The following is a 14,760-nucleotide window of genomic DNA, read 5'->3' as shown; positions in this document are numbered from 1 at the left end:
GGGGCCAGACCACTCCTCCCCCAGACCTACGAGTCTGAGTCTCCCGTCCCCACCCGCGCATTCCGCGGCGCCCTGAGAATCGACCCCACTCCTCGACAATGAGGTTTCGGGGGAGCATGTTTATTCATAATTCAATTCAATAAATATGGCTCTTGGAAAGGGGTTGGAAGGCCAGGGAGGGGCGTCTGCGCCGCAGCCGCGCCCCCGGGGGTTAGGGTTCCGGAGTTTCCAGCATATCCGCCAGGGCTCTGGAGAGGAGGACGCAGAGGTTAGACAGCTCACCCCAAGGCTCTTAGATAGAGATGTTAACCTGCCCATTTTACCGACAAGGAAATGGAGTCCCGGTCGTCCAATCACTCAGCGGGCCTGCGCCTTTCTAGACAGGGCCCTTAAACTGCCCCCTCCGCACACTTACTGGTACAGGGAGGAGGAGAAATAGTCGACGTAGCTTCCTGTGGGAGAAGAGAGAAGAGGCTTGAGGGGTACGCCGCAGGTGAAATTAGGCGGCCACTGATTTCACCGAATCCGGAATCAGGACTAGGCTCCGCCTCTCTTTTTCCTAATTCCTTCCCTAAATTGAATTCCTTCGTCTGGGACTCCTTTCAAGATCTTGCCCCTCCCTCCTAGCTCAGGGTGTTCCGGTCCTCCAGAAGCCCCCGTCCTTCCAAGGCTACCTGCTTTGGCCCCGCCCCTCAACTCCACCCCCCGCCTACTGGGTAGGCCTCAGCACCTGGCCCCACCTCTCCCTCGGCCCAGGCTCCGCCCCCCGCAGCCCGGCTCCACCCGCAGACTCCCAGCCTTGGCCCCGCCCCCGCGCCTGGCCCCGCCCCGCGGCTTCTCGGGCCCGCCTGTCAGACTTGGCTCCGCCTCCGCGGAGCTTGCCCCGCCGGGCTCCGCCCACGCTCACCTGGAGAGCAGATCGTTTCGCAGACCAGCGGGCAGAGGTAGCAGAACTGGCAGTGCTGGGGGTGGGGATGGGGAGGGACAGAAGTGTAAGACAGGGTCAGGGCCGAGCCAGGATGGGGCGGGTACCGCACAGGGGCCCGAGTCGAAGGTTAAGGTCAGAGGTGGGATCGAGTGTGGAGTCAAGGCTGCACCGGGGTAGAGGCTTGGGTCAGTCTGAAGGCAGAGGCCAGGATTTGGGACTGGGTGCCCAGCGGGTCCCCGGCCTCCCTGGGGGCCTGGTGGAACCTGGGTCCGGGGAAAGTGTCACCTGACACTGGTCGCAGTGCTCTCCCATGTTCTCCTCATCGCAGTGACAGTTCTCACATTCAGTGCATCTCTGGGAACCGGAGGGTTCTGGTTTGGGTATATCGTTCGGGAGCCATTCTCCAGTCCTCCACCCTGCCCACGATCGTTACCCCACTCCCCGCACTGAGTTCAGCAGCTTCCCCCTTGTTTCCCTCTTGCAGGGTGACAGCCTGTCTCTGTGGGCTGGACCTGTAGATGTTCTCTTCATGCCTTGTCCTTATTCTCCCCACAGCCTGCCAGGCCCCAGCCCCATTCCACCTGCCCTCTGTCTCCATACTTGCAGGTACAGCTCAGGCCTCACTCCCTCCTGGCCCATTGCCCTAGCCTCCTCCCCAGCTTCCTGGCCTCCAGTCTGTCCCCTACATGGCCCCAGAAGTGTCTTTCTTCAACTGGCACTGCCCCTGCCCCTCCTTTGCTCAGAGCAGGCCCAAAGCACCCTAGAGCCCCGGGACAAATTCCAGGGACAGCCTGGAGGATGGACCTGGGCGGGGCACTCACATTGCAGAAAGAGCAGTAGCCACACAGGGACCCAGGCTGGTAGTTCCCGTACTCCTGGGCACCCTGCAGATCTGTGGGGACAGGAGAGCAGCCGTGAAGCGGCCTGCTCTGCTCCTCCCTGCCCCCACCTGGCCAGATCACTTACCCGTGTCCTCGCCACTCTGCTCCTCACTGGAACCACCTCCAGGCACCTCCCTCCTGGCCATTGGGTCAGGGATGATGGTGAAGGGGAGCTCCTCTTCCTCCAGCTCCTCCTCCTCCTCTTCCCCCTCCCGGTGCTCCTGGTTCAGTAGGGCCCTCTCTTCCCTACTCTCCTCCTCTTCTTCTTCTTCCTCTTCCTCCTGGCTCAGACTGAGGCCGTGACCTTCCTCCTCATCTTCTTCATCCTTGTGGTCCAGGCTGCCATGGCGGGTGCCACCTTCTCCCCGTTCCGAACTTTCATCATCTTCCTCGTGGGAGCCCTGGTCCTCTTCCTCCTCTTCCTCCTCAGAATCTCTCTCCCTCAAATGGCTTCTATCCTTGACCCCCATGTGTTCTGGGGGCTGGTGGCTAATCTCATCTTTGCTGGACCCTCTGTGGCCAGTTCCTTCATCTTGGTGGCCTTGTTGCCTGTGGCTGGGAGCTTGGTGACCAAGCCTGTCAGAGATGTCCTCTTCCTCAGGGACTCTGTGGTGGTGACGGTCAGGGACTGCTGACTTGTATTCATCTGAGAAGTCCTCCTCCTCAGTGTTCTTGGCGCCTGGGGGTTGGGAGCTTGCAACGTGGTGGCTGAACTTGGCTGAGATCTCCTCCTCCTTCTCATCTCCAAGGCCATGAGTGTGTCTGGGAATCTGGTGCCAATGTTCGGTGGACACAACCTCATCCTCATCTTCTTTGTCTCTGTGGCCTTGGTGTCCGTGGCCAGGGATATGATGATGGTGTTCATCTGAGACGTCTTCATCCTCTTCCTTCCCATGGCCTAGGTGCCTGTGGGCATGGTGTCCGTACTCAGTGGACATAGCATCATCATCATCATCATCATCTTCTTCTTCTTCTTGTTCTTCGTGGCTTCGGTGTCCATGGCTGGGGACATGATGAGGATATTCATCTGAGACGTCTTCATCCTCTTCCCTCCCGTGGCCATGGTACCTGTGGGGCTGGTGTCCATACTCTGTGGAGACATCCTCATCATCTTCTTCTTCTCCATGGCCTTGGTGTCCATGGCTGGGGACATGATGGGGATGTTCATCTGAGACGTCTTCATCCTCTTCCCTCCCGTGGCCATGGTACCTGTGGGGCTGGTGTCCATACTCTGTGGAGACATCCTCATCATCTTCTTCTCCTCCATGGCCTTGGTGTCTGTGGCTGGGGACATGATGGGGATGTTCATCTGAGACATCTTCATCCTCTTCCCTCCCGTGGCCATGGTACCTGTGGGGCCAATGTCCATACTCTGTGGAGACATCCTCATCATCTTCTTCTTCTTCGTGGCCTTGGTGTCCATGGCTGGGGACATCATGGGGATGTTCATCTGAGACATCCTCATCCTCTTCCTTCCTGTGGCCTCCATGACTGTGGGCCTGGTGTCCATACTCAGTGGAGACAACCTCTTCTTCCTCATCTTCATCATCTTCTTCTCTGTGGCCTCCACGTCCATGCCTGATGATATGATGGCGATACTCGCTGGACACAACTTCATCCTCGTCCTCGTCCTGTTGGCTGTGGCTTCTGTGGTTGGGGAAGTGGTGCCCGTGCTCGTGTGAGTCACCCACAGGTTCATTGTCATGGCCTCCGTGCCCATGGGCCTCCCGAACATGCTCTGTGAAGACCTCCTCATGGAGGACATTCTTGTCTCTGACCTCATGGTCTTGGTACCTGTGGTCTTGGGGTCCGTGGCTGTATTCCCCAGAGACATCTCCATTCTCTTCTCTGTGGTCTCTGTGGCTCCAGAACTGATGTTCATTCTCTGTAGAAACATCCTTGTTCTCGTCTTCACGGCCTCTGTGGCTGTGGATGGGATGGCCAGAGTTGCCTACCATCTCCTCCGGGGGCCCCACAACTCCCGCATTGTTGTGCCAGTGGCTGGGGCCCGGTCCGGCCCCTCTCAGCTGCTGGGTCATGGCTGGGGGGAGGAGCAGGCTGGCCACGGCAGCCCAGAGGAGAGTAGTGTGCAGCCATGACCCATGGTGGCCCATGGGGACGGACAAGCAGCAGAGCTTCTCCCAGGGCCGGCTCCAGCTGCCTCTGCAGCTATGTGGATGAGTGTTGGGGTCCTTGTCCCTTTTGGGGCCCTTCTGGTTCTTTCTGCCTGTGTCTTTGCTGTGTCTCTCACTGCCTTTGTGGGTCTGCCTTCCTCTGGCCCTCGCTGCTGGACACCCCTCCAGGGCAGTCTCCGGAGCCCCCTAACCCCCCTCTCTGGCCCTCCCTCCCCACCTCCCAACCAATAGGGTCTCTCTCCTCCCCCCTCTGTGGCTAAATTTACTTTCAGCCCTGAGTTATTCTGGGTCAGTCCCCGCCTGCCCCTCCCCTCTTTCTTCCTCCTCCCTGCTGGGGAAGGGGTAGGTGAAGGGGGTCTCTCCTTAACCAGGAGTGGGGGCCAAGGACTTGACTTTGTATCGCCAAAAAGTTCATGTTTGGCAGCTGCAAAGAGGGTGGATAGAATTTGAGTGGGCCAAGTTGGGGGCAGGAGGGACCCCTCTGAGAGGAGAGACCCCTGCCATGGAAGGATTGGGGATTAGATCGCGGGGAGTTTCTGGCCAGAGTGGGACCCTTCACTGAGAGAGGGGGTGACAGCATGGAGGCCCCGGACAGGGGAGGAAGGAACTTGCTCCAGCGCTCACACCTATGACCTCCTGTCCCTGGGACTCAGAGCCAAGGGCAGGAGAGCAGGCCAGGCCAGGGCTATAAATACAGCAAGGCGGGTGGGGGGGGGGTGCTCAGGTTACCCAGCAGCTGTCCTTGTCAGAGCTGGCCTAAGACACGTGGCCCTGCCTGTCACTATCTCCCACTCCTCACCCTGCCACAATCATCACAGTAGCTCTTCGGGTTCCCAGCACTCTTTACAGGCCTCCGGCTCTGTCTCTCATTTCTGTCACTCAGCGTTCCCCAGCCATAGGAGTCTATCTTCCTGTCGCTCTGAGCGTCTGCTCTTCACCCAACTCTTTGGGTCTCTCTCTCTCTCTCTCTCACTCTCACTCTCATTCTCTTTCTCTCTCTAAGCCAAGGCACCCCCCGAATCTCTGTTCACCCCCTTTCTGATTCTCTGCCTCCTACCTAAGTTTTTGTGTCCCCTCCATGGATTAATGTCCCCCCTCTCTATCTCTGGCATTCCATATTGGGTCCCTGTCCCCCTCTCTCTGGATCTCTGTCCTCTCTCTCTGGTCTCTAATACCTTAGTTTTGGGTTTCTCTTCCTGCCCCCCCCCCGAATCTCTGTCTCCCTCTCTCTGGGTTTCTGGCTCCCTCTCTCTGGGTCTCTGTCCCCCTCTCTCTGGATCTTTGTCCTCCTCTCTCTGGATCTCTGCCCCCCCCTCTCTGGATCTCTGTCCTCCTCTGGGTCTCTGTCAGGCCGGCCCATCTGGCCCTTGGCCCCGCCTCTCCCTCGACGCATCCACGAGACTCCCCGCCCCCCCCAGACCTTGCCCCGCCCCAGGCTGAGCTGGGAAGTGGCGGATCCGGTTTGTCCTGGGCGGGTCTGGAATCGGGGTTGGTGGAGCGAGTGTTGGGGAGCTGGATCGCTTGCGGAGGCTGCGGCGGCTGCGGCAGCATGGTCGGTCCGGAGAAGGAGCAGGTACTGCGGCCGGATTCCCGGGTCTGAAGGAACAGGGAGCCGGGGGCTTGGCCTCCTGGTTCCCAGGGAGGAGGGCGCTGGAGACCCAGATTCTGGGGTCGGATGAAGGAGGGGGCCTGGCGGGGAGAGGCTTCGGAGGTTGGGGGGCTCCGGACCCCTGGGTCCTTTGGGGACAGATAGGTGGGGGGCTAGGGGAGTCCTGAGGCCGGGGAAGGAAAACACTGGGGTCCCGAACTCCTGGGCCCCGAGGTGCGGGGTGGGTGACTCCGTGTCCGATAGGACTCAGCTGGAGCCCTCCCACCCCTTGTTCCTGTCCCCAGAGCTGGATCCCTAAGATCTTCAAGAAGAAGACGTGCACGACTTTCATCGTTGACCTCACAGATGCGGGGTGAGGATTCGCCCCTGGGACAGACCCTCGGAGCGTCCCCCCAGCGTCCCCGGCCCGCTGACCCCCCCTCGCCCCCCTCCCCCCCTCCCCCCCTCCTGTCACTGCGGACACTCCCAAGGGCGTGCCCTGGTGGCGCTCTCCCTCCGGGTAGGATTTGGGTAGGATTTGGGTCCAGCGGACTCTTCCAATTTCCCTTCCCCGGGCAGGGTATGTGTTACAGCCCCAGGGCTCCGTTCTGTTTCTTTCATTCCCTGCGTCTCTGTGTCTTCTTGCTTCACATTCTTTGTCTTTCTCTTTTGGCTTTCTGTTTCACTCATTTGTTCGTTCATTCATTCATTCATTCATTCATCCAAGAAGCCTTCCTTCTGTGCTCCAAGGGAGCATAATTATCAGGAGCACAGCCCCTGCCAAGGTTCAGATGTTACCTGGGACTGGTGCTGTGTGACCTTGGGTAAATCATTTCACCTCTCTGGGCCTCGTCTGTCAGCTGGACAAAAAGAGAGGCCCTACCTCCTGAGTGGGCATGTATTGGGAGGATTTAAACAAGTTCCTGCTTGTGATATTTCTCGAATGGTGCTTGGCACGTGGTTTGCACCAGAGAATGCCTGCAATTATCACCGGAAGGTAGTAGTTTCTACCTTTTGCAGGCCCTGTGCTTGGGCTCGGTGGCCAGGGGCACTTGCATGAGTCCCCTGGGGTGTTTGCCTACCTTGAGGAGCTCCTGGCATTCTGGGAAGGTCTCTCCAGTGGACTCTGGCTTTGAAGTTGTTTTCAAGACAATCTTTGGGGTGTGGGAAATGTCAACATTACTAACCTAGTGTGTGTATGCCATATTAGTGGGGAATAGCTTACAAGGATGTATAAAATAAACATTTATAGATAAAGACCTACATTATTGGGGGTGAGTGCCCTAAACCTCTTTACTGATGGGGAGTGTGCCAAGACAGTTTAAAGATCTCTGATCTGGCTGGAAGAGGACCAGAAGGCAGGGAGCTGGGAGCTCTGAAAGACATGCAGCTGGGGTTCCACGGGACCCCTCGAGGAGGGTCTGGCTAAGGCCAGGGAGGGAACCCAGGGTGTCACTGGTGACTTCCGGTGGAGGGGAGCCAGTGAGGTGGCATTTGAAGCATGAGTTGGAATTTGACAGTTGAAGACAGTATGGAGAGAAGAGCGCGGATTCAAAGCCATGGGAAGGGCATGTGCAAACTGCCCGCCATCGACCGTGACAGTGCCCGTTGGAATTGAGAATGGAGCAAAGTTCAAGGAGCAGGAGGCCTCTGAGGAAGAGGGCAGGGCCAGACTTCACTCCCCTCAGGGCCAGGACCTTGGCCTGGGGTGCTGGGGAGTGGGAGGGGCAGGAGTGTCTCTGGGTGTGGAAGGAGCCTCCAGGGGCTGGGTGAGGATGTCACGGGAAAAATTTCACCTACTTTCACAGTTCCCGTCACCATCTACAACTAAGTTGTTGGTTTTTTTTTTGTTTTTTTGTTTTTTTTGTTTTTTTTTTTTGTTTTTTTTTACAACTAAGTTACAACTAAGATCTCTTGAATGCTGGACAGAAGTCCCAGACCCAGGTCTGCGGTGTCCCCTAGTCCCCTGACACTTGAGGGCCTGCAATGAGCTTGGTGACGTTCCCCAGACTCGTTTGTCCTCTTGGATTCCCCATCTTGGGGACAATCCCACAGTTCAGGGAGCCGAGGAAGAGGCTGGTGAGGGTCTGAGTGAGCCGGGAAGAGGCCTGAGTCAGGCCACTGCTGTGGGGACACAGTGTGGGGACAGGGATGCGAGCTTGGGGATTGACGGATTTGAGGAGTAAGAGGGGAGTGGATGGTGGGAGGATGGCTCCCAGACCTCTGGTCCAGGACCTGGCAGACCATGGGATTGTCCCCAAGATGGGGAATCCAAGAGGACAAACGAGTCTGGGGAACGTTGCCAAGCTCAATGCGGGCCCTCAAGTGTCAGGGGACTAGGGGACACCGCAGACCTGGGTCTGAGGGAGCCTGATGCAGGGCTTGATCCCAGGACCCTAAGATCATGACCTGACATCATCACCTGAGCCACCTAAGGCAGATGCTTAACCTACTGAGCCACCTAGGCACCCCTGGAAGAGTTTTTCTAAAAAAACCTACCACCTCAAGTCACCACAGCCTCCAGCAGCACATTCACTTGTTTTCCACCTGAAGCTGCTTTTTCGTTTTCTTTCTTTTTTTTTTAAAGATTTTATTTATTTACTTGAGAGAGAGAGAGAGAGAGAGAGAGAACACAATTGGAGGGCAGGCAGAGGGAGAGGGGGAAGCAGGCTGCACGCTGAGCAGGGAGCTGGACACATGGGGGCTGGATCCCAGGACCCTGAGATCATGACCTGAGCCCAAGGCAGCTGCTTAACAGACTGAGCCGCCCAGTTCTCCTCCACCTGATGGTTCTTTCCCCTAAATTATTTGCTTGGCCCCTGGGACATTAAGTTTGAGACCCACATGGGGTAGCCATATGGCCCCAGGGCTCTGGGAACACCTACACTCAAGGGAGGCATAGAGAAAGAAAGCCACAGATGAGGCGGGGACTAGGCAGCCAGAGGAGCCTGTGCCCTGCCAAGGGAAGGAGAGGATTCTTTAGAACCTGGGACCGATGCCATTCTGTGATAGACACAAGAGACCTGAATAGAGGCCATTATATTTGGGGTTATAGGGGTAATTGCTGATCTTATCAGGAACGTTTCAGCTTTAGTGGTCACGAAGAGGAAGGGAGGTAGGAGGTGAGACGTGCAGGGTGGGGAATCTGCCAGTTCTGTCCACCAGAACTTTCTGCAACAGGGGAAATGTTCTATATCCATATCCAATATGGCAGCCACTGGCCACATATGGCTCCCAGAGCAGTTGAAATGTGGCCAGAAAAAAAAAACAACACAAAAATGAAATGTGGCCAGCATGATCTAGGAACTGAATTTTTAATTGTATTCAATTTTAATTTATTTAAATGTAAAGAGCCACATATGGCTATGGTCTACTATATTAGAAAACAGCTTAGATTCTGGAACATTCCATGACGTTCTGTCTATAAGGACTAGTGTGAAGTAGTTGGAAGGTAATGAGGGGGTCCAGGGATGGGGTTGAGATAGGTGAAAGGATCCAGAGGGTAAACTGAGGCATGTTGGGTGGCTGAAGGTGGACTCAGGAATGAGGAAGGACGTGTTTGTCTTTCACTCTCCTTGTCTCTGGAGCTGGACTGAGTGTATTCTGTTCATCCTGTGTGTGGATTGATGGCCATTCTTTCAGCGTCTTTATAACTTTTAACAAATCCATGTATCACCAGTGGTGTTCTTTCATAAAATTGGTCCTTAAGGGGCACCTGGGTGGCTCCGTGGTTGAGTGCCTGAGGCTCAGGGCCGATCCCCAAGTCCCAGGATCCAGTCCCACAATAGAGTCCCACATCGGGCTCCCTGCAGGGAGACTGCTTCTCTCTGTGTCTGTGTCTCTGCCTCTGTATGTGTCTCTCATTAATAAATAAAATCTTTAAGAAAAAATTGATCCTTAGTCAAGGCTCACTCTGCTTTTTAAATTTTATTTTATTTATTCATTTGAAAGAGAGAGAGAGCATGAGTGGGGGGAGGGGTAGGGGAAGGGAGAAGCAGACTCCCCGTTGAGCAGGGAGCCTGATGAAGACGTGGGGCTCTACCCCAGGACCTAGAGATCACAACCTGAGCCGAAGGCAGACACCCAACCATCTGAGCCACCCAGTCGCCCCAAGGCTCACTCTGCTTGTGTAAATTTGGGTGTCCTCCACTATCTGAATCCCTTCTGGAACCAGGGACCAATGAGATTTAGATACATTTTCAAGTAAATTCTTCATTCCCCAAACCCATGTTATTTGTTCTTTAAAAAGCAGGTGCCAATCACCAGTACATTTATTTAAGGGGTGCAAGGGATACTTGAACGTTTAAGGGAAAAAAGGTTTCATCCATGACTATCATAAATGAAAAAACTTCCATTTGCCACACAGAGAAAGAAACCAGCCGGAAAAGACCATCACAGTGAGAAGCAAACGAAGATATTTACCTTCTAACTGGATGCTGTTGGCAGCCCAATTTTCTGAGCCCAAGGCTGACTTCTCTCTGTTAAAAAAAAAAAAAAAAAAAAGGAGGAGCAGGGCTCCTGGCTGTCTCAGTCTGTGTGAGCATGTGGTTCTAGATCTCTGGGCTGTGGGTTCGAGCCCTACCTTGGGTGTAGAGATTACTTAAATAAATGAGGGGGAAAAAGAGTAGCAAAAGGTTAGGGCCTTAAAGATATTCTAGCACCCAGCTAAACCTCTCTCTTTGTCAGTCATCAGGAATGACTAGAAAAGGAATGACTTTCTGGCTGTTATTCAGTGTTATTCGAGGCTATTTAAAGCTCCGGGTGGCCTTCCCCTGGAGTGGGTTCTCCGCCTGAGTCTGGAATGCAGACTCATTTCAGAAAACACCGTGTGATTTCACTGACGCTGCCCCATAGTTCCACGAAGCAGGCTGTGTGACCATTGTCTTGATCCAAAGAGGATATGTGGGCTCAGGGAAGTGAGGCCCAAAGTCACACACGTGCCCCACCCTCTGAGCGCCCTCTAAGCACTCTGGATTTTCCTTTCCGGGTGGAGTATCATCTGTTTGGACTGGGGGCACCCAGGCCGGCCCCTGATGGCTGCTGGCACTTCTCCACACAGGCCCCAGGCCTGGCAGGTCGCAGGGAGGGTGGGACCCTGGAGACCTTCCCTCCAGCCTCCCTGAACCTCTACGGCTTCCTGCTGGTGGACCAGTTGGCTCTGGATGGTCTTGCACCCCAGGAAGGGGCAGTGCCAGGGTCAGCATGGACAGTGTGGCTACTTCAGGGGGTGCTTTGATGGGATCCTTAGGGTGTGGAGGGGGCGCCACCCCTGGGGTTCATGCTCTCCCTACCCTCCCCTTCCCAGAGGAACTTTGTGCCAGTGTGGGCGTCCCCGGAGCACCCACCCGTCAGTAGCTGTGGAGGATGCCTTTGGGGCGGCCATGGTGACTGTGTGGGACAGTGATTTGCACACCACCGAGAAGCCCACCGATGCCTATGGGGACCTGGATTTCTTGGGCGCAGGCCGCAAGGCCAGCAATGTGAGACCTGCATGTCTGGGCAGGGTTGGGGTCCGCGAGGGGGGCTGCATGCCTCAGGGGCTCCCAGAGTCGGTCTTGGGGTGCCACAGCTGAGTGCTGTCTCCCCGTTTGCCCAACCCTGTCTTCACCTCTCCCTGCGTCTCTCTCCCTCGACCCCTGTCTTTCTAAGTCTGTTCCCCTCTCTTTGGGTCTCTGTCCCTTCCTCCTGGGTTACTGTCCTCCCACCCTTCTCCATCTGGATCTCTGTTCTCTGTGTCTCTGTCCCTTTGTCTGTCTCTGTCTCCCTCTCTCTGGGTCACTGTCCCCTGCCCTGTGTCCCCTCCTCCTGTGTGTCCACAGTTCCTCCGGCTCTCTGACCGCACGGATCCAGCTGCAGTTTATAATCTGGTCACGCGGACGTGGGGCTTCCGGGCCCCAAACCTGGTGGTGTCAGTGTTGGGGGGATCTGGGGGTCCCATCCTCCAGACATGGCTGCAGGACCTGCTGCGACGTGGGCTGGTGCGGGCTGCCCAGAGCACAGGTGACTGAGGTCGGGGGGCTGGCCGTGCCTCCCACGCCCGGGCCGCTGCCCATCTCTCCCACTTCTCTGGCACGCAGTCTCCCCGCAGCTCTCAAGGGGTTTTGGTCTCTCTCTCTCTGTCTCCCCACATCCATGTCTCTGACCTCACCGTCACTCCCTGTGTCTCTGTATAGGGGCCTGGATTGTCACCGGGGGGCTGCACAGAGGCATTGGCCGGCATGTCGGTGTGGCTGTGCGGGACCACCAAACGGCCAGCACCGGGGGCACCAAGGTGGTGGCCATGGGCATGGCCCCCTGGGGTGTGGTCCGGAATAGAGACACCCTCACCAACCCCAAGGTGGGACCCAGAAGTCTTGGAAAAGGAGGGGGCTGGGAATCTTGAGTCTGAGGGAAGAAGGGCTGGGATCAGGATTCCTGGGTCTGAGGGAGGAGGGGGTGGGGGCCTGGACTCTTGGGTCTGAGGGTGGAGGAGGCTGGGGACCCCGACCCTGGGTCTGAGGGAGGAGGGGCTGGTCCTGCTGGCCCTGCTGGGAAAACACTGGTCTGGTGGCATGTCCCCAGGGCTCCTTCCCCGCGAGGTACCCATGGCGCGGTGAGCCCGAGGACAGGGTCCAGTTTCCTCTCGACTACAACTACTCGGCCTTCTTCCTGGTGGACGACGGCACCCACGGCCGCCTGGGCGGTGAGAACCGCTTCCGCTTGCGCTTTGAGTCCTACGTGGCCCAGCAGAAGACAGGCGTGGGAGGTGAGTGGCCTCCTCCAGTAGGGACGGGGGCGCAAGGCTTGGGTCCGTGGTCCGATCAGCTTGAGGTTTGGGGACCAAAGGACGGAGGAGCTCCCCCAGTCAAGCACCATCTCCCATTATTTGTTCTCTTTTAAAAAAATCTTTATCTCAAAATCTAAACTACAATAAAGTGAATGGCTCGGTGAGATTTTATGAAACTGAACCCACGTGCCAAAACAGCACCCACATCTCAAAACACTTCACCAGCCCCCAGGAACCTTCTCCATCCCGCACCCCGGGGTTGCCCCAGTGGTGCCTGGAGCCTGGGCAGTGATTCTGGCTGCACCTGGGCTTCATGGGAACAGAATCCTATACAGTCCGCATATTCTTGAATCTGGCCGGTTATATTCCACATTATTTCTGTGAGGTTCATCCATATCGCTGCACAAGTTGTAGTCTATAAGTAACTCACGGGTCAAAGAAGAAAAAAAAAAGACAAAATATTTTGAACAGGATGGTAAGGAATATATGACATACCAGCACTTTTGGGGTGCAGCTAAATTGGTATCTAGAGAGAAACTTATAGACTTAAATGCATGTATCCAAAAAAGGAAGAAAGGCTGAAAATCAGGGATTTAAGCCTTCAGGAAAAGTAACAACAACAACAACTAGAAGAGCTCTGGCCAGCTCAGTCAGTAGAGCATACAACTCTTGATCTCGGGACTGTGAGTTCAAGTCCTATCTTGGATGTAGAGATAACTTAAAAATAAAATCTGGAAAAAAATTTTTTTTAAAGATTTTATTCATTCATTCATGAGAGACATGGAGAGAGAGAGAGAGAGAGAGAGGCAGAGACACAGGCAGAGGGAGAAGCAGGCTACATGCAGGGAGCCTGACATGGGACTCGATCCCAGGTCTCCAGGATCAGGCCCTGGGCTGAAGGTGGAGCTAAACCGCTGAGCCACCTGGGCTGCCCTGGAAAAAAATTAAATTAAAAACATCCTAGGAAAAGAACAGCAAGTGAAAATTAGGAAAAGTATAAACAAGGAGATAATAAAGACAAGGGCAGAAAGCCAACAAAATAGAAACAAATGCACAGTGGAGAAAATTAAACCAAAAGCTGTTTCTTTGTAAACATTTTCTTTATTTCATTTTATTTATTTTTAAAAGTTATTTATTTATTTATTTATTTATTTATTTATTTATTTATTTATGAGAGACACAGAGAGAGGCAGAGACATAAGCAGAGGGAGAAGCAGGACCCCGGGATCACGACCTGAGCTGAAGGCAGATGCTCAACCACTGAGCTATCCAGGTGTCCTGTCTATTCATATTCTTTGCACATATTTGAATTGGGTTATTTCTTTCTTATCTTTTTGAGGGAATTCTTTGTATCCTGTCAATAGCCATACCTTGTTAAAAATAAAAAGACTTTCGGGATGACTGGGTGACTCCGTGGTTAAGCATCTACTTTCAGCTCAGGGCATGATCCTGGGGTCCCGGGATTGAGTTCCGCATCGGGGTCCCTGCAAGGAGCCTGCTTCTCCCTCTGCTTATGTCTTCGCCTCTCTCTCTGTATGTCTCTCATGAATAAATAAATAAATCTTAAAAAAAAGACTTTTATTATGGTGTTTATTTCTATAAAAATTCTATCGTTTTTATGTAGTTGAATATATTGTTGTTTCTTTTCTTTTCTTATTATTTTTTAAGAAGTATATTTATTTAAGTCCTCTCTACACCCAAGGTGGGTTTTGAACTCATGGCCCCGAGATCAAGAGTCCCATGATCTTCCAACCAAGCCAGTCAGGAGCCCCTTTGTTTCTTTTATGGCTAATTGGTTTCCTGTGTTTTAAGAAAGGTCCATCTCACACCAATGCTATACAAATATTCTCTGTATGTTTTCTTTTTAGTAGCTTATATTTAAGCCTTTAATCCATCTGGAAATGATTTTTACATGTTTTGAGGAAGGGAGTCTACATTTCTTTTCTTCCAAATGGGAAGCCATGTTGTCTTCACGATCACTTCATAAACAGACACCTCCAAACTCCTCCTATCCCCCTCTTTCCGTGAAGCTGCACTGAATTTATGTGTCGCTTTCTGATAGGTTAACATGATACTTGTTTTTCCATTTATTCAAGCCTGTCCTTAAGTAAGGATTGTTAATTTCCTCATAAAAATTTCATCCTTTTCAGGATGAATTAATTCCTGGATATTTAACATTTTTATGAAAACAGGGTTAGGAGACATTACTAGTTTGGAGAAAAGTTTTTTGTTTTTGTGTATATTTTTCTGTATCAATCCTCTTACATTCTCTTATTAATATTTATTTATTTTGAGTGGACTCCTTCTAATTTCTAAGAATCTAAATCATGTTTTCTTCCCATAGATACCTTTGTCTCTTCCAGCTTAAAAAGAAATAATAGTTTGCATTCCAATTTTACTTCTTGCATGACTGCATTAGCTCAAAGCTCCTGGATGTGTGTGGATAGAAGTAATGTTTTCTT

At 53.6% G+C, this 14,760-nt stretch overlaps 2 protein-coding genes across 7 annotated transcripts in view; one reads left to right on the top strand and one right to left on the bottom strand.

The window, feature by feature from the left end:
- Positions 1-104: 104 nt before the first annotated feature.
- On the bottom strand, positions 105-4,134 carry HRC (histidine rich calcium binding protein). Its single transcript, XM_077845850.1, has 6 exons — positions 1,895-4,134; positions 1,750-1,820; positions 1,214-1,282; positions 908-962; positions 416-452; positions 105-248 (listed from the first exon to the last, which is right to left on the bottom strand). The coding sequence occupies exons 1-6, from the start codon at positions 3,921-3,923 to the stop codon at positions 212-214; spliced, it is 2,298 nt and encodes a 765-aa protein (XP_077701976.1). The 5' UTR covers positions 3,924-4,134; the 3' UTR covers positions 105-211.
- A 551-nt stretch (positions 4,135-4,685) lies between these two features.
- TRPM4 (transient receptor potential cation channel subfamily M member 4) overlaps positions 4,686-14,760 on the top strand; it is a 42,163-nt gene continuing 32,088 nt past the window's right edge. For 2 of the 6 annotated variants that reach the window (XR_013350717.1, XM_077845797.1), the window contains exons 1-6: positions 4,686-5,517; positions 5,838-5,905; positions 10,838-11,012; positions 11,352-11,532; positions 11,706-11,869; positions 12,094-12,277. Coding sequence is in view for 4 of the 6 variants with exons in the window: in XM_077845797.1 (XP_077701923.1) it covers positions 5,494-5,517; positions 5,838-5,905; positions 10,838-11,012; positions 11,352-11,532; positions 11,706-11,869; positions 12,094-12,277 (796 nt within the window). In the remaining 2 variants the exon portion in view is untranslated. Of the gene's footprint in view, positions 5,518-5,837; positions 5,906-10,837; positions 11,013-11,351; positions 11,533-11,705; positions 11,870-12,093; positions 12,278-14,760 lie in introns of those variants that run through there. The other 4 variants (XR_013350706.1, XM_077845784.1, XM_077845786.1 and 1 more) reach the window with 4 other exon arrangements.

Source organism: Canis aureus, chromosome 1 (genome assembly GCF_053574225.1).
Source record: "Canis aureus isolate CA01 chromosome 1, VMU_Caureus_v.1.0, whole genome shotgun sequence".
NCBI classification, from domain to species: Eukaryota; Metazoa; Chordata; class Mammalia; order Carnivora; family Canidae; genus Canis; species Canis aureus.
Note: the sequence above shows the minus strand (reverse complement) of the source record. Positions and strands in the feature narration are given on the sequence as shown.

Bases quoted from the DNA above. Each gene is read 5' to 3' on its own strand.
- HRC (XM_077845850.1), bottom strand. From the start codon at position 3,923: ATGGGCCACCATGGGTCATGGCTGCACACTACTCTCCTCTGGGCTGCC. The intron at 963-1,213 runs GTGACACTTTCC...CCCCACCCCCAG, and splicing joins AGCACTGCGACCAGTGTCAG to CACTGCCAGTTCTGCTACCT. The intron at 249-415 runs GTAAGTGTGCGG...CCTCCTCTCCAG, and splicing joins TTCTCCTCCTCCCTGTACCA to AGCCCTGGCGGATATGCTGG.